Below are 19,180 nucleotides of genomic sequence, written 5' to 3'. Positions count from 1 at the left end.
ACAACTCCTCGCCCATTTCGACACCCACCCCCACAACCCGACACCACATCCATCAATCTCTAGCAATCCTTCACCTATACCAATGCACACGCTCAACCATCAATTTCTTTCCACAGCCCAACCCACACCCCACCAGTTCATCTGTTAAGCATACAATATCTTATAATAGTATCTTAAATATTCTTAATCCATCATTCCATCACATTCCTTCCCAGTTTCCATATGTAACTACCCTTATCCAAACATTGTTTAACCACCATTGGCAGTATTATAAATAGATGCCATAGGAATCATATGAATGTGCAACCATTACCAATAATGAAACCTATGTCATATTAACACCATCTACATCCTCACCCGCTCTCTTTCCTTACAAGCTTGATGTTCCATGCCCAAATGGAAGGAAATGAAGAAGACATAAAGAGATGAGTGTGATAAAAGAAGAAAGAGAAAAGGTTAAAAAAAGTTTTTTATGAGGAATGAAAGTATATTACAAAAGAAAAGGAAGAGGTAATAGAAAGAGCTACAAAATAAGAGAATTAAATTGAGCTTTATTATTAAATTGAAACTTTGGCAAATGAGTATTATGGATGACGAGGAACTTAACAGTAGGAAGTCATACATAGCCCAGTCATAGTTCAGTCAACATTAGTAGTCCAACTCATAATGCCACCTATGCACTTAACGCCTAAACTTAACGGTTTAGAAATTAACGGGCACGTTTAGGGGTAACTACTAGAGTTTAAGGGTACAACTGGTAATTTGAAAAACGCGAGGGTACCACTTAGAAAAGCCAAATAGCCAATAGTTCGGGGGTACCCCATAGAAAAACCCTATAATCTGGTTTTACATTCCTAGATATAGATTAACCGTGCTTTCAACAGAACTCTAACACTGTAAGGCGAAGGATCAAAACCAGGATAAAAGAACAAAATTCAGGGATAGATTTGTGCAGGAACAGCGCTAGGATAAAAAATGGACAATGTAATAACTTGGGGTTATACCTATTAAGTTTTCCTATTATTAATGCAGTACTACATGGAAAGAAATAGGAACAGGTTGTACCTGAACAAGCATTTCAAATAAAATTCTAAGATATACTTACAATTCACAACAGGTTTTGAACAGCGTCATCCTCCATCTCAATAAAGGGTATATGTGAGATCTTGCTCCAATCAGAGCCATCATCCTTGACACAACTTTCAGCAAGAATCGGACACTCCCAAATATGCAGTTCCCTTAATCGGGTCATCTGCAAGAAAACCTCCCTTGAAGGTAGATATTTCAATTTCTTGCATCTTCCCAGCCATAATTTCTCAAGAGATGAAAGACGACCCACCCATTCGGGAAGTTCTTCCAAGTCATCGAAGTAGCGTATGTTTAAACTTTTGATCTTAGTGAGAAGTTGTAGGTTTTCAGGTAGAGTCTTGATATTTGGATTTCCAACCAAATATATGTCATTGAGGGATTGATTTTGTTGAATAGGAGTCACATCAGAGAAGTATAATTCTTGTTCCTCCTCGTCATTGAACCCGCCGGTTTCTAATGAAGTTAGGTCAGGAAGATGTTCAACCGCCTTCAACATGGAAATCATCAACTTTAAGGGATTTCCACTTTTGTTTAGCTCTTGTAGACCCTTCAACTTGCTGAAATCTGGCATTCGACCCTTTATAGATGGACAGTCTTCTATTGTGAGTGTCGCTAAAGACGCACATTCTTCCAAGCTGGTAGGAATATTATTTAGTACTTCACATCTAGAAATACAGAGCTCGCTTAGGGAAGTGAGTTTGTGGAAAAGATCATTTGGAAGAGAATGAAGGGCATCGCAATCAACCACTTTCAATGTCTTGAGAGATGTAATGTATTGCAGCTCACTGGGTAAAGACACGAGCTTTTCACATTCACTTATGTCCAACGTCTCAAGTTTCAAATTCACATTCGATGATGCCATTGAAAAGGATCGGATGCCAATATTTTCAAGTTTTAGTTTCTTGACGGATTGGAAATTCAGGGCAGGCAATGTTTCCAGCTGAGGACAATTTGTAACTCGAAGAACTTCAAGACGAGGAAAAACATTTGTTGCTTCTGCTGAGGGTGGCAGGATCCACGTCTTCAGTGATCGGCATTTAGTAAGCTCAAACTTTATTAGAGATGGAAATGATACATGATTGACGTTGCTATTGCTCTGGTAGTGGGAAACACCATAGAAATCATTGCCTATGGATTCAACGTTGAGTCCGCTCAATGTCAGATATTTCAGACAAGGTAGTTGCCCCAGTTTAGGGAGCACTTGGCATCTACCACAATTGCGCAGCTTAAGCGAAGTGATATTTTCGAGCAGTGTTGGCCTACTACTATCCTTGGTTATGACAGTCATACTCATCATCCAAGAAGGAAACATTAATCCATGGAAGTTTTTTAATTCCAGAGATGTTAAGTTCGGGTGGGGTTGAAGGCTATCGAGAACATCTTCATCATAACTCCCAGTGCTAATTTCTTTCCTTTTCTCAGCCCAAGCAAGGATTAGTTTCGAAACGTTACCTTTGCCAGCAAGGTCAGCTTTCTTAGCATTTTCTTTCGTTTTTACATGTTCTAGACCGGAGATATGGATTTCACCCCTAAGCTTTTGCAGATTTTCAAGCTCATCAATGGACCATCCATCATCATTATCATCATCATCATCAACCAAAGTAAGATGAGGTAAGGTTTGCAGGTCGGTTAATTGTCCTAATCCTCTTGATGCGTGCATGTAGGTTGTTGTCGGAATGTGAATTAACTTAACCAACTTATATAATACCTTTGGCAGGACCTTCATGGAATCACAAGCAAGAAGTCTGAGTGTTTGCAGCAGGTAGAGTTTACCAATTGAGTCTGGTAGTGTTTTGATTGGATTATATGACAGGCTGAGAAATCTGAGATGCTTGAGCAAGCCGATGGAAGTAGGCACCTCTTCTATATCACATGCATCGAGTGTTAGGGTGCGCAGGTATTTTGCATAGGCCAACACATTGTCTGGAAGGCCACCAGAAATTGTCCGCAACTTCCTCAGTGTGTTTGTTATAGGAAGTTTGGATAGTGCTTCAACAACATCTGTATCAGTAAGTACTAAATGGCGACAATTGTCGATCTGCTGATGATCTTTTAGTTTCCAGAACAATACGTCTTTCCCAGAGACATCTACGGCAAGATCGTGCACTAGATCGTGCATCTTGTATCTAGGTATTACTTCATCATCGTCTTCATCGTCGTCGTCTTCATCATCGTCGTCTTCAGCGTTGTCTTTGTCACCACCATTGTCATTATCTTCACCGTTATCATCAGTATCATCATCGCCACTGCTATCATCATCATCGCTACTGTCATCATCATCGTCATCATCGTCGTCATCGTCATCTTCTTCTTCTTCTACTTCTTGTAACAATGAATAATTTTGTAGCACCATTAAATATTCCTCGCCAATTTCCTCCTTGGTCATGTTTCTTGTTTCAGACTCGTGAAGGAAACCCTGAGCCAGCCAGATATCTACCAACTCATCTTTCTCCAAGTTGTAATCCTTCAGGAAGACAGCACAATAAGCAAAACATTGCTTCATAGCAGGAGATGGTAAATGGTTGAATGTCAGCCTTAGTGATGGGAGGATCTGGTTTTGATCATTTTGTGGCAAACGCCAAACATCACTGTTTTCTATTGTTTCCCATTCATGTGGATGCTGCTTTGACTGAAGTATAGCTCCAATTGCTTTTATAGCTAAAGGAACACCGTCACACTTCTCATTAATCCTTTTTCCAATTTTCTCTAGGCTCGAAATATTTGGAGAAGTCTCATCAACAAAAGCTTTTTGCTTTAGAAGTTCCCAACTTTCCTCTTCCGATAGACCTTTCAACGAGTGTTTATATACAGCTCGCGATCTTGTTGCAACATCGTTGATACGAGTAGTAATTAGAATCACACTTCCTTGGAGTCCCCCAATCCTTACCAATGCGTTTTTGAGGTTACTCCACAACTCCTGATCCGTGCACCATACATCATCAAGGACAAGCAAATATTTTTTCTTCTTCAACTTTTCTTGAAGTTTTTTTATGATTGCATCGACGTTGGACAAGTCTCCTTTCTTTGATGTAACATATTCAAGCATCTCATTCAGGATTTTTGGGATAGAGAAATTCTCAGTCACACAAATCCAAAGTCTTTTCTCAAAATAAGTGCAAATTTTCTCATTTTCATGTAGGCGCCTTGCAAATGTTGTCTTCCCGAGGCCTATTTGCATGTACAGTATAAAGAAAAATTATTCATAAATACAAACATATCAAAATATATACAAGCCTGTGCTGAAAATTATATTGCAAAAGTTTTAAAAACAGAAGGAAGAATTTTAGTGGGTCATTTACAATTTTTTAATTAAAGCTACCGCATCTGTTTATTATATATTTATTTTCTATAAAGGGGTGATCATGGGTTGAAGGGAAAGAAAGTTCACGAACGAGGGAAGCCCAAACGGTGATCTAACGCAAAAAGGGAATAGTGAGAGGCTGGGTGGAGATCAGGTTCGTGGGAAGGGGAAGTCCAAGGTTAGGAGGGTTGATATCTAGGGAACAATAGGAGAGAACGCCAAATACAGGGAAGATGCTTAAGAGATAGGGGAGGGGGAGTACTGTAATCCACATTTGTCAATGTATTTCCAAAACAACTTAAAACTTAATTCGTGGCAATTGTGCCACTCTGATAATCTTCTCATCCACTTATTGGTTGCATTTCTTTGTGGATTTTTTTTCGATATAAGAAACAAATTGAGTTATACGCAAACACCTCTCACTCTTCCTCACCCACAAATCCACCATTCCCTGGCTTGTATTACCCTCTCCTAACCTATCACCTCCGTCGATTTTTGATGGCTCAATCTGATTTAGATTGCAATCTCGTTGATTCAACATTTAGTAATATGCAAACAAGTTCAACACACCAATATTACTCTCACTCTCCTCCCCGCCCCATCACTTTCGCCTATTTGTTAGTGGACCAACCCACTTTCCATCGATCTCCCTCACAATTCTTACGCATTGTTTATAACTTTATCCTTCTCAATCTATTGTTTTATACTCAAAATTGAAGTTGACAGTTATCGAGGGATTGGTTGAGAGAGCTCTCGATTGTCAGGGGTGCAAGTCGCAGGGATTGGTCAGAAATAAATGTCGCAAAGGAGGAGGGTCACATCAAGAGTTAGGAAGGTAGAGGGTAGAGGAATTGCAAGAACAAGAAACCGGGCAAGTCATTATGGGATGGGATATGGATGTCGGTGTCACTAGGTAGGTTAGTGGATTCAAGGTGGGAAGGGACTCAAGGGAGTGCCAAAGTCGGAAACATAAATGAAGGTAATGAAACAATCCGAAAGGCAGGGGTACAAGTGGGAAACATAAACATGAGCGGATCAAATAAACGATGCTATTCTTACTTTTAACCAAGAAAAATTTAGTAACTAAAGAGTTAAAAGGGCACAAGTGGGCTTTCCTTATGGGATTAGCCCATACCAGAGGGGTACAAGTGATAATTTCCCTTTTATTTTTTTTATTATAAGATTAAGCGCCGACAAAGTAAGGTTAAAGTGTTAAACCCCCGAGTATACGACCTGTGATAGCCTGCAAACCACGTATACCAAGTCAACCACCCTTTTTATGGGGTGAATGGTGATAGGCTCGAAATCTAGAAGACATAGCAGCAGATCATTTTAACCCCACAAGATTGCTCTTGGCTCTTGGTGAGGCTTGAACCTGAGACCCTTGGAGTTTCGCCCAAATTTTAAACTCAAGACTCCACCCTTGTGGGCATTTGTCTAAAGACTAACATTGTCTTATCTTAATTTTTTTGGTTTTTGGTTACCAAAGAGTCAAAAATGAAACAGGAAAGAGGTCTTGTCTCTCCACCCATTTAAATTAAAAAAATTAATAATCCTATAATATCAAAGTTACACTACCTATGAAAATTATTTGTACAACTTAAACATAAAGGTTGAGAGAAAAAAATGATAATTCTGACTCGTACTGACCAAAAATGTGACATATTATTAATTAAACCTAGGAACTTTGCCCGCAAGGGTAGAGTCTAATGGTTAAAACTTGGGTGAAATCCCCAAGAGACTCGGCTTCAAGCCTCCCCAAGAGCAAGCCTAAGAGCAAACTTGTGGAGCATTCTTGGCCTGAGTCCATGCCTAATAGACTTCGAGCCTGTTACCCTCGGGTGACTTACCTGGTATACGTGGTTTGGAGGCTATGCTATCACGTACACCCGACGGTTTACCCAATGCGCACCAAAGGTAGCAGTTGCGGGTTCCCTCGTCACCAAAAAACAAAAAAAGCTATAGGAACTTTTACAATTTATTACCAAACTACTTGGGATTTATAGAGTTACCACCATTTTCGTGCAAATAAGATGTACATCCAACATTCTTACTGTTCTATGTCCAATAGCACCTATACATTTGTGATTAGTTCATGAACTCATGAAAGAGAATAAAGAGCATATTTTGATAGTTAGAGATTGAATTTTTTGCCTCATCGGCAATTGCTATAGGTCATTGAAAAATTATTTCCTGTCTTGAACATTTCACTTAATATTTCAAGTTTACCCACATTTCTCTCTTTCTCCTTTATTAACTCATATTCGCATTTTTTCTCTTCACATTAACAAAATTGACACAATAACAACATACAACATTTTTGACAGCAAATTCGAATAACATCAAATCCCATAAATATCACCAATCATCAAAAAAATATATTTTTTTCCAACTTCATTACTTGTAAAAATATCTTCAAAATTTAGGGTTACTTATATTTGTAATAGAAATTAAAAATACATTAAAAATGGTTAAAAAACGAGTACAAACAATCGAGACCTATCTTAAATGCCAAAAAAAGGAACATTTTTCAAACTCGACAAATATCATTAACAAAATAATTTTTGAGTCCAAAAACCCTAAAAATATGATAATAACTTTTCTCTTAGTCGTGGATCATCCACGAACAACAGTATCGAATTTCTTTCTATTTCTGTTTTTATTTGTATAAATAAACCTATTGGAATAGTTCATAAGGTTACTTAATTAGTAGAGAACTAGTTTAGATCCCGCGCAATAAATGCGCGGTATTTATAGAGTTTTTATTTTTGTATTACTTAATCACGCTATACTAACACCTCATTAATTTTTCATATTTTACGTTATTATATTTTAATGAGGAACAAAAAATGAACTATAAAATTATTCAAGAAAACTAAGTAAAATTGAACTGTAAAATAATAGTAGTATCTCATTAATTGTTCATTTTTCTCGTTATTATATTTTGTCTCAAGTAAAAAATAAATTAAAACTGAAAATTAATCTAAGAGAATTGAGTATGTGCTGAAATGTTTTTTTTTTTTAAAGTATTTTTTATACCACAACGCTAATGATTCAATTTATAAATTCTCTCAACTTTTTTTTGTTATGAAAGTAATCAAAACCATTTATAGTTTTGTTTATACATAGTATGAATAGTACTCCGTACTCCGTATGAATCAAGTCATTCTTAAATAATAATATCAATAACAGATTTAATAGTTTATAGTCTTATACGGAGTATTATTTATACTTTAACTAAAATATTATAGTTTAATGTTTAGTGAAAATTATATAATTTGATAAAAAGATTTATTTTGATGAAAAGAATTATATAATGAAATACATTATAATTATTAATTTCCTTATTTAGTGAATACAATTAAATTATCAATAGATTCCTTATTTAAAAATATGCTTTTTGGAGGGAAAATTTTAGAGTTCACCTATTCATTTAGTATATAGGGGATTTGTTATGAAAGTGGAGACTTGTAATAATATATGATGAAAATTTGACTCTTGAAGATCACAAAAATGTAGATAAAATATCGTACAATCATACGAAGTGCGAATAACTAAGAGGCAGGACCGGCTTTTAGCATGTGCGGGCCGCACGGCCGCACAGGGCCGCCGAAATTTTGGGGCCCAATAGCGTTAAACAAAGTTTAGATAGAATTTGATGCAAGTGAAATGCAACAATCTTATAATGGCATAGTGGTTTAATTAGTGGTTCATTAGTTTTTCAATATGCACGCATACACTGAGGTTCAATTCCCCATAGCATTTCAATTTTGAAATGCTTTTGTTGGTTTCCTTTATTTTTGATTATAAATTTCTTCTTTTTTAATATGCAAAGTTTATCTATCGTTTGTCTAAAATACATAAAAATTTAATATCCACATTATTTTCATTTAGCTTTTACATATACTTTGGGAGAAATAGTGTAATCAAAGGTAAAATTAAAAAAAAAAAAGATTGGGACGAAGGGAGAACAAAAGAAATTGACTTTTAACATTATAGTTCGTTCTAAAAAAAACTCTTATGATAAAAATAGCATTTTAGAGTCAGTAAGTCTTGCTTAAGACGGACACTGTCCGTCTTAAACTTAAGATGCGTCAAATATTACCACATGATCGTAAAAAAAAAAAAATTGGCATTCCTTAGACAACAAGTGAGGTGATTTGGTATGTATTTAACCCGTATTAAGCTTAGGACGAATAGCCCGTCTTAAATGAGAATTTGTGTTTTAGAATATATACTTGTAGTAACGTAAATATAACTGTATTGGGGCCTCTTTTTCAAATTTCGCACAGGGCCTCCGAAATCTCGGAGACGGCCCTGCTAAGAGGGGTTAATAAAAATTAAGAGGGGATCAAAAACTTGTTTGTGTTAGTATTTTCTAACTATAATGAAACCTGAAATAGTTACAATGATCGTGGTAGAGTTTTAATTTCAAAAAATCTAGAATAAAGCATAAGAGGAAACAATTTATAATGCCCAATTGGACACAGCTTAACCAACAAATCTTAGCTCGAGACGTTTTGAATGGTCATCAACTTTACCTACCTATATTTGATGAATAAATCGTAACAGACCAAATTAAACTTTAAATGTGAAAAATTACCTCCTAGTCCGACAATGGCAATTGCCGATAACTGACGCTCCTGGTTATTTGGGTTGCACAACATTTCTAGCAATTTCTCCTCATCTTCCGTTCTTCCCACATATTCAGTAGCATCTGCAGCTGCATGTTGTCGAGCTTGACTCAAATTGATGCTACCGTCATTATTGTCAGCCCACGTCCCTGCCATCCCGTCATTTGTCATGTCCACTTGTGTGAGACCAATTTTCTGGGCCTTACTGTCGAGTCCATCAAACGTCGCTATGGCGTCACGGACCTTGTGAGACATCTTGATGCGGAATATGATAGGGTTGTGACGCGTGAAGAAGGCCCGGAACTGTTTCTTGAATTTCTTATTTTGCTCAAGTTCTCTCCGGAGGATTTCGTAGGCATAATCATCCATGATATCATCAGCAAAATAGGCTGCATCCTTGACTTCCTGAAGCCAAGCGTTGACCAGTTTTCTCTTGTCTGCATGCTTTGAGTTCCCTACATCCTGCAGAAAAAGCTGGAGATCTTTGAACTTAGTCTTAAGCTTTTTAAGCTCATCCTTTAGACCCCACGCGAGTTTCATCTCGTCTACACCCCGGGCCATAATTAGCTGCCCAACCGCCTTAGCAGAATTGGTGGCTACATCGAGTAGTATGGCCTCTGCCATAGTGTTCTATAGGCAGTGGCGGACTCAAGCTGATAAAAATGCGGTCAACTGACCCCACTTGATATTCTGAACTTCCTAGTCAAAAAAAATATATATGCATACAAATTAAGTTGATTACTTGATTTGGCTGCAAGTCATGAGCTCAAGCTTTGGTAAACACAACTGCATATATTTTTTTATGGTTTGTGGGATAGCGGGAGTGGATAAATAATAAAGAGTTAAAGAGAGATGTAATATATTGACAGTAAAATTTTATCAATGCCAATCAAGAATGTACTTGTAACTTATGTTATATACCTATGAAAACGACATGCTTAGCTGAGGTCCAAGGCACACCTTCTAGGAAGGGTTTCAAAGGACCTCCACATTGCACGCAGAAGAGAGAAGGCAGTGTATGTGTTTTGACAGCAAAAAGGAGAGGTGTTATCTATGGTTTGAGAAATGAATATCTAGCATGATTTATAGAAGACTCTTATGGAGGATTGGCAATAGTTTTTGTACGTCATCTAGCAAGTTGCATACTGACTCGCATGTTAGCCGTCCAAATTTACAAGGTTACAACAAACATGTTAGAAGCATGACTATTGACTTTCATGATTAAATATCAAAGATTTAAAAAAATAATAAGGCTGGAAGTCTATTTTATTCTCTGACAGCAAAATAATGAAAGTGATTTTATCCTATAAAACCAAAATAATGCAATTCCTTATCAGAATAAGATTCATTAAAGTTGACTCAATGTTGGAATCCTTATTTTATTCTACAACAGCCAGATAATGCAACTCCAAATGTCCTTATCTAGTCTGTACTAAGAAGCAACTGGCAATAAATATAAGGCTGTCTTTTATATTGAGAAAGGGAAGTTTTGTATCTGGAAATGATAAAATAAATTTTTACCTTTGTTTCTATTTACACATCATCACTAGGCTTATCTTAACGCCATCCTCCAACTGCATGGTCTGCAGCTCACCAAACTCCCAAACATCGACACAATCCTTTCAACGCACAACTACTTGGACACTTGGGTACAACCTGACCTCCACTTTCGAGCTCCATGCATTCACCACCGCCACAATCCCACACACCGACCCAGAAACGCACATGCTTTTTCATACCAGTCCACCTAACCTAAGTCACCAATCCACCCAAACCAGCTTGCCCTACCAATAAGACCTGTCAAACGGGTCGGGTGGGTCAGGTCATACGGGTCACGGGTCGGGTTAGGGCCAGAATACGGGTCAAGAAATAATTTATAACGATTTTTTTAATTAAAAAAATATTTTTTAAAAATGCAACACATATTTAAAATTAATATTTTAATCATATTCAACGTTTACATTAACCATAGAGTAATTATATTGACATAATTATTAAAGTTTTTTAATAATTATTTTATTATTAAATATTATAAATAATATATAAAATTGACTTTTTAGTTGTGTTTGTAATTTTAAAATAAATAAAAAATATTTTTTCAATATAATACATAAATATTAATATTTTAATAAAATTCATGATTTATCTTTGACCTGTTGGGTCGACCCGTTCGGGTCGGGTCTCGACCCTAAATAACGGGTCGTTTCGGGTTCGGGTTCGGGTTAAACAGGTGGCGGGTCAAAAAATGGACCGGGTTTTTGGGCCGGGTCAGGTCGAGTTTTGACAGGTCTACGCACACCTTACTCCCACCAAGTGTCCAAGTCACCAACTAACTGCATAATCCCCAATGTATTAAGCGGTATCATCAACCACCTCATCAGCCCACTCTCACAATATTCAATGACCAGCAATATAATAGAAGTAAATGCAAGTCATTATTAACATATATGTTGAGTGTAAGGACGAAAAACAAATGCAAAACATCATAGATGTGATTCCAAGTCACTATACATTGAACATTTGAATGGTAGATAATAAACTAGAACGTAGAAGTGAAGCAAGTCTTAATTTACCAAAAGGCCAGAGTGCTAGACAACGACAACAAACTCAGACGCAAAACACTTTAGCAGCCAGATACCGGATGGGGCAATAGACAGTCTAGGCAGGGTTTTAAAACATGGTCTCATACTCTCAGTCACGGTCGCAGCAACAATGCCTTAGAATTGTACTTGATGCGGCCATCATGGACTTAGTCGAGTTATCACAGCGTTTTCTAAAAAGAAGCTTTTATAGCTATTTAAACCGTTTATTGTCGACTTTGTATCATTTAATGCTAAATTGAATCTACAGTAACTATTTTGAGAAATATTTTAAAAATATAAACAAGATAATGCCACAAACAGAGCTCTTATAAAATAAAACTTGCCAGAGAAACATCACGGGTCCTTCGCGAAGCATATAGGAACAATTTAACCGTTTTGCGTTAAAACTTGGCCGACTATGCGGATTTTTTGACTTTCTTAGTTTGGCCCTATGTCTACCCAACATCTCGTATCCGCTTCTTCCAATACCAATACATCTCAGGTGACACGTTACACAAAGCCGGGATTTTGAACCACGAGTCGCGGCGGATGGTGGTTGTACGGCTAGTCGGCTACACAATCGGTAATCAAGGAAGCTAATAAGTGATGATGGTGGGGTGGGGTGATAGGTATGGGTTGGTTGTTGTGTGCTAATAGGCTTGCGGCAATGATGTATTTTTGTAACTTTTCAAGGATGGAATTTGGAAAATGCACATAGAACAAAGGACTGGAGATTTTACATTGAAATTACCATTTGTATGCTTCACTTTCACATCTTCGGTAAAATTGAGGTCGTATCCAACTTTCAACTCTTTTCAAGTCCCACAATGCAGCAAGAGGTTTTTTTATGCCAATTTGATAATCCAGCCTGGAAAACAATTGATTGAATTATTAATATTGCTCGCTCTTTCATTGCATCATTTTACCCCACTGAAGTATTCTCACTTTGCTGTCTAACAGAGTTTAGTATGGCGTGGGAACCTAGAAAGTCAACTCAAACCTGTTCAGAAACTGAGCTGGACGATCGCTGTCAAGAAAGCACATGAATAAGACATGATTCTTATCTGCACTACAATGTGATTTAAAATTGAGTTGAGTCCTTGAATAGACCTATTACATATGACCCCCTAATTTCCCGCATCCCTAACAACCATTCCGAAGATGAGAAGCCTATCCAGGAGAATTGAGTTTATTTTTCTATAGAAGTTACTCCCCCATCTCAAATATATTGTCCCCATTTAACTTTAATAATCAAGGGATATTCTACATGGTACCCCTTGTTTTTGCATATTCTACATGATACCCCTCTTTTTGAGCTAAAAAACTTTGATTGTCTATAATTCTTGGTTACGAACTCCAAAAACGACAAAATCTTTTTTTCAAACTAAACATCTTATAAAGACGATCAATTTGAAAAATTAAATCGTTACTTTATGAACTCGTAGCCATGAGATATGGTAGGTTAAAGTTTATTTGGTTAAAATCGTTTGACCGACCATAACTCTTGCAACAAGTTCAGAAAGTGACAATTATTTTTTTTAAATCGAAGATCTCGAAAGGACGATCAATTTGAATAAAAAATTCGTTGCGTTCCGAATTCATGACCATGAATTATACGTGGTCAAAGTTTTTTTAGAAGAAAAGGAGGGGTACCCCTTAGAAAACCAAAAGACATAGGGTACTAGGTGGACTATTATATCGATGTCATGACTGATATTACAATAGGTGCAACTTCTCAAGAATGATACTATGAAAATAGAAGTTCAGATTAATAAAATATGGCAAATTTTGTATCGGAGTTCTACATATGTTTGAGGACGTAAAGAACAAGTTGGTTTGACAATCGAAGTCAAGTGCAGACAATATAAGGAAGTATTATGAGTCTACTTACACAAGTTAATATCAATGCATGCACATAACCTCTTTCATTTTATACAATTAAAAATCTAGTAAATTTTCCTAACTTGTTGATTTGATTAGTCTTATCTTTATTAGTAAAATCGAATAATTGTCCTATTACAATTATCTGCTCATTCACCACAAACAATCCAAATAAAACACGCATTTCTTCTACAAAAATACCAAAGAAATTATAGTATTTATAAATGACAATATTACCTTCATAATGTAGCCAAATAGTCTCTCAATACACCTTCTAGTCTTATACAAACAATTAAAATACATATTTCACTTGGAAATATTAATAAAAAGAAAGCAGCTTCACATATGGAAACTTAAGAAAAAGGTGTGACGACAAAAAATTTAGCCCAACATATGAGAGAATATGGACACTATGAGCATATTCCACAAATTTACAATTTCGATTTAAAAGCATGATGAACACTGAGGCATTGGAGAGGGCATCGTAGAGAGAAAGCATCCACATGGTGAATGTAGTTTGATACTTTGAAGTTTAAATTTCTGCTCTACTTTTATTTTTATTTAAAAAGAAATCCTACTTTTTTTTTAAATATTTTACCTCTTGATTTTTGGTTTTTTTTTTTTCAGATTTTCTTGCTCTCTTGTTTTCCAAATTCCAACCTATGAGTCGGTTTATGTGTGTGTGTGTGCTCGCGCCCGCATTATTGGACTTGTGCCCTAGCGGTTTCCAATGATGATTCACATTAGCCGACCCCAAATCACTTTGGGACTAAGGCTTTGTTGTTGTTGTTGCAAACCTAGGCACCGAGGGCCTATGGTGACAAGGGAAAAGGGAAAAGGTGGTATGTGAAGGCGTGCGCTACGTAGACACGAGGAGCACTGTTTTTTGTAAAAATAAATGTACTTTTCAATATAGAATTTTGTGCAACAATTCACTTTTCTGGATTTAAAATAAGGCTGAGAGTTGAGACGTTAAAGAGCAAAACTAATGATCATATGAAAAAGAGCAGAGCATATACCCTCTTAATCTGTTTAATCAGTGAGCTATTATAGGTTTTGTTTCTACTCGTTTTTTGATTCCGGCAATTGGAGTTGATATCCGTATCAAAACAATACAAAATATTTGTTGAATGAATTGAAAAGAACACTATCCTGTTTCATTTGTTTGTGCTTTTATTTATTGGTGACGTTGTAATCATAGTATAAAAAAGCTTGCTAGTTGCTTGGGGTGCGCTTAAGCCAACGGTTCAGTGTGGTATTAGCCTAGGTGCGCTTGATAGATAAGGTGCAGCTATTTATGCAATTTTCACTTTTATTTTTTTTGTTCTAGTTTTCTTTACCCTTTCCACATCTTCACGGCACAGCAGTACAGCACTTTGCATGTCAAATAGGAGGCTGACATCAACAAGCACAATACCTCTTTGAATACGCGATCATATTAACCTTTTAAACCTAGATAAGGTGTCGCGTCTAATATCTGATTCTAAAAAGACATGATAATCTAGGTATTGTTTCCAGAATGAGCAATGAAGCACAAGCACACAGTAGCACTTTAAACTCCGACTCGAACTTTTACGCATATGTTCAGTGCTCACCACTTAGTAATTCGCTAATCTAGCAGTATTCAGCTTGAATTCAGACGAATTGAAACACAAACAAAACACGAACAAATTCGCAATTCCTACTATTCTAGAGCGAAATCGGAAACAGCGTAACAACGCTATAATCTTACTAAACATTTTCACTTCAGAAATTAAGCTCAACACTAACATCACTAAGCCAGATTAAGCCAGATTCAATAAAGAACTACAATTCTACAGCTTCATTCAATCAATTTATTCATATACTGCACGAATAACAATTTAACACCTCCAAACTAAACTTGAAATAATTGCATGCATTCTAAATTCCATGAAACAAACCAAAATTCTTCAAAAATAAATCAAATTGCAATAAATTAAAGCGCGAAAATCGAAACAAAAAGATAGAAAGAAGAACCTGAAGCTCAACATCGTGGAATTAGTATTATACGACGAGAAGAAGAGAGAAATCGAGTTTGATTTCGGAGCTAATTTGGGGATGAAAATGTTCGCCATTGATCTCCCTCCGTACCGATTATTTCTTAACTTTTTGGAGTAAAATTTTCCGATAACGAATATAAACGATAAATAAATGAGGGAGACGGAAAGAGTATAATACGGGGTAAATTTCTCCGGTTCTACCTCTTTTTTTCTTGCCTTGCTTGGGAAAGAATCGGCCCATGGATCTTCAGTGTGGGCTGATGGTAGAGGTATAGTGTGTTTATTTTTTTTTTGGTGCAAAAGAGGGGTTAAACCCCAAGGTATAGTGTGTTTATAATCAGAGTATTTTCTCGGCCCAAATTGGATTTTTTTTTAGCGTTTTAAAGTTTAAGAGATGATATTCGTATTTCAGCAACTCTCTTATAGGACCGTCCTATAGCATAGGACTGGCCTAATAGTAGAATAACCCAAACTTATCATTAGATTATATTTGTATTTTAATTTTATTTTAATAACTCGATATCTTATGAGTAATACTGAAACATTTAAATAAGTAAGTTATCAATATAAAATATTAGGTTATCAAAATAAAATATTTTTGTACTAATTTATTAAATAATTTTATTGGGCTTTTTGTAATTGGACTTGTCTTACACATAAAGTGGTCTTATATAATAGTAAGGGGTAGGGGTGGTCATTAGTGCACGTCGGTCGGGTCCGGGCTGGGCCAAGGGCGGCTTGGGTCAGGGTTTGGAGGCTCGGAACCGGTCTGGGTCAGGGGCGGGACGGGATGGGTTGAGGCGGGTCAGGTCAAAAGTGGCCCATGAGACGGGTTTGTGCGCAGGTCTAGGGCGGGTTCGGGTTTGGACGGGCCGAGTTTGACATTTGGGGACCCAGAATCAGCCCGGATATAGGGTGGGTCAGGTATGGGCCCGGTTCAGGCGGGCCGGTTTCATCCAAAGGTCACAAGCGGGCCGGGTCCGGATTAGCAAGGCCGACCCGCACTAATGACCAGCGCTAATAGGGAGTTTGAATGGAGAGTTCAATAGTTGAGGAACTAAGAAAATATTTATGTCTACATAACGTTTACTGTATTTCTTCGACTATTTGATACTTAAACAATGTTAACGATATGATATTTTCTTTCTTTTTGTAACCTTTTTTTTCTTTACAAAGTAATAAATTATGGATTGATTCCCCTTATTAATATTGATTTTATCCACTTGGATGCCAAATATAGGAGGTATAAATATAAATTGCTTAAAATGATGATTTACTTAATTAATACTCTGTAGGACTATACTCTATTCCTTAATTAGTTAATATATATACTCATTTTCTCAACATTTTATTTCCTAGATTTTACATTATTGTTTTTTTTAAGTCATACGTTTATAACCTCTGAAGAAGATAAACTAATCTATTAATGCAAAAACAGGTCTCGGGGTAAAAGTATTTAAGTGCGAGATGTATAAAGTTAAAAGTCAGCGACCAAAATTGGGGTTTTAACTTTTATAAATAAAAATATGTGGTGTACAATTTCGCTCAAACTCGTGTCATTGTCAATCTCCATTAAAAAGGATACAAAATAAACATATTAGAAATTTAGAATATTAATATGCCCTTAATAAATTATTGTTCATTTTTAAATTATAATTTAGATTTAGTGCACTTGGTGGCTACTCAAATATTTAAAGCAACTTGACAAGCAATTTAAAAATGTATTGACCTTTTAAGCCAATTAGTTACTTTTCCTATTTTCCCTGCTCTCAAGAGGTTTACTAGCCATACCTTGTAGTGAAAATATCATCTCAACTAAAACCTTAGTTTATACTCCGTATTTGTGTTATAACAAACGGTTCTTATACTTACACGGTCCCTTACTCGAACGTTGTTTGAGCTTGAATATATAGTGGATAATCAATGATGGAGCTAGCTAGCAGGGGCGTTCGCCTCCCGGCAGATCGAATTTTTTGAATTTTTAGTTAAAATTTCCAAGTGTACCTTATATCTTTATCGATTCACTCCCTTAAAATTTTTCGCCTCCTAAACTTAAATCCTGGCTACGCCACCAAGATAATGGACGTGTCTTTCATACCATGTATTAAATTGCACTTGTTTGGAGACTACACAGATTTGACTTTAAATTTCACAATCATCAAGTTTTATGCCATGTAAAAAAAATCATTTCGACTAAAATCTCAAAAGTGAAAATAAAACCCAATCAATGACACTTAGTCTCATATACACAACACTTATAATTAATTTACAAATTTAAATCATTGCACCAAGCAATCCAAGCTACGAGTCATTGATTAAAACCCTATACAACTATGATTTTTCATTCCATTTCATTTCATTCCTATACACTAACCCCTAAATCATTGAACCAAGTAGTCCAATCAAGCTAAGTGCACTAAACATCAAAAAAACTTTCCCATAAAACTTTGACCAAAATAAAACGTAAGCTCGATCTAATCAATACTATATATTAAATCCAGAAACCAAGGGACTTCAATGTAATTAAAGAAAGTTATACAAATTAATTATACTATATAGTTTTAAATCAATAGCACCGTGTGATGGACCCGATTAAGGGATCTCAATGCAAATATTATATAGTTTGGATTAAAATTAAATTATATAGAAGCTTGGTAATTTTCCTAAACATGATCAATTTCCTTAAAATAAAATAATTAAATAAGATGGTCAATTTCCTTAAAATAAAATAATTAATTAGTATAAACATGCACACTTATGGTATTAATTATCATCATCATAAAATTATATATTAAATTTAAAATCTATGCAATTTTATTAAACTTTATAGTTTATTAGATGTATAGAGATGTTAATTATTTAACATACAAAAATATAATAAGTAGGTTATAAATAATTCAAATTAGATTCCATAATATATAATAATATTGCATAATTCTTTCGATTTGATTTAATGCATGTATGTAATACATTTATAAAAATATATAATTCTCTTAAAATTGCATGCCTAAGTAGTACAAGTAATTTCGTCAGTAAAGAAAAGAATTGTAGTAACATTGGATATAGTTATATGATACTAAACACTCATTTGAATAGTAAAAGTAACAATATTATCAACGAGATTAGTGAGAGTGGTGGAAACAACGGGAGTAGTAAAATAATCAATATTAATGCGGCAATAGTGAAAGTAACAATAATTACGGCGGGAGTAGTTAAATTATCAATATTAATGCAGCAGTAGTGACAGTAACAATAATTACGGCGGAAGTAGTGAAAATAACAACGATTACGGGTAAGTAGTGAAATGTTATTACTATTGTTTCATTAATAAAAGTAAAATATTAATAGCGGGAGTAGTGAATTTGTCTCAAAATTAATTTCATCGTAATTTTAGGATATGTTATAAAAAATATATTAATGATAAATTTATGGGCTATGCAACTTTAAGTAATTGTATTTAATGAAAAAAAAAATTAATGATAAGTAGAGGTAGCCCGGGCGAAGCCGGGCACCAATACTAGTAACTATGATTTCTAAATCATTGAACTAAGTAGTCCAATGAAAATGATATTCGTCACTCCAAAATGACGGATACGTACCGTCTTCAATGAGATTTTGTGATATAATAACTATGATTTCTCATTTCATTCCATTTCATTTCATGCACCCCTA

The 19,180-nt window shown here is 35.6% G+C and overlaps 1 protein-coding gene across 16 annotated transcripts in view; it reads right to left on the bottom strand.

The window, feature by feature from the left end:
* LOC141604834 (putative disease resistance protein RGA3) overlaps positions 1-15,804 on the bottom strand; it is a 31,592-nt gene extending 15,788 nt beyond the window's left edge. For 2 of the 16 annotated variants that reach the window (XR_012526231.1, XM_074423351.1), the window contains exons 1-4: positions 15,486-15,712; positions 12,358-12,633; positions 8,994-9,723; positions 1,106-4,257 (exon numbers count right to left, since the gene is read on the bottom strand). Coding sequence is in view for 12 of the 16 variants with exons in the window: in XM_074423351.1 (XP_074279452.1) it covers positions 1,109-4,257; positions 8,994-9,648 (3,804 nt within the window). In the remaining 4 variants the exon portion in view is untranslated. Of the gene's footprint in view, positions 1-1,105; positions 4,258-8,993; positions 9,724-10,545; positions 10,956-12,346; positions 12,634-15,485 lie in introns of those variants that run through there. The other 14 variants (XM_074423352.1, XR_012526233.1, XM_074423353.1 and 11 more) reach the window with 14 other exon arrangements.
* Positions 15,805-19,180: the final 3,376 nt, after the last annotated feature.

The sequence above is a fragment of the Silene latifolia genome, chromosome 10, assembly GCF_048544455.1.
Source record: "Silene latifolia isolate original U9 population chromosome 10, ASM4854445v1, whole genome shotgun sequence".
Taxonomy (NCBI): Eukaryota; Viridiplantae; Streptophyta; class Magnoliopsida; order Caryophyllales; family Caryophyllaceae; genus Silene; species Silene latifolia.
The sequence above is the reverse complement of the archived record's forward strand: the minus strand, read 5'-3'. Positions and strand labels throughout refer to the sequence as shown.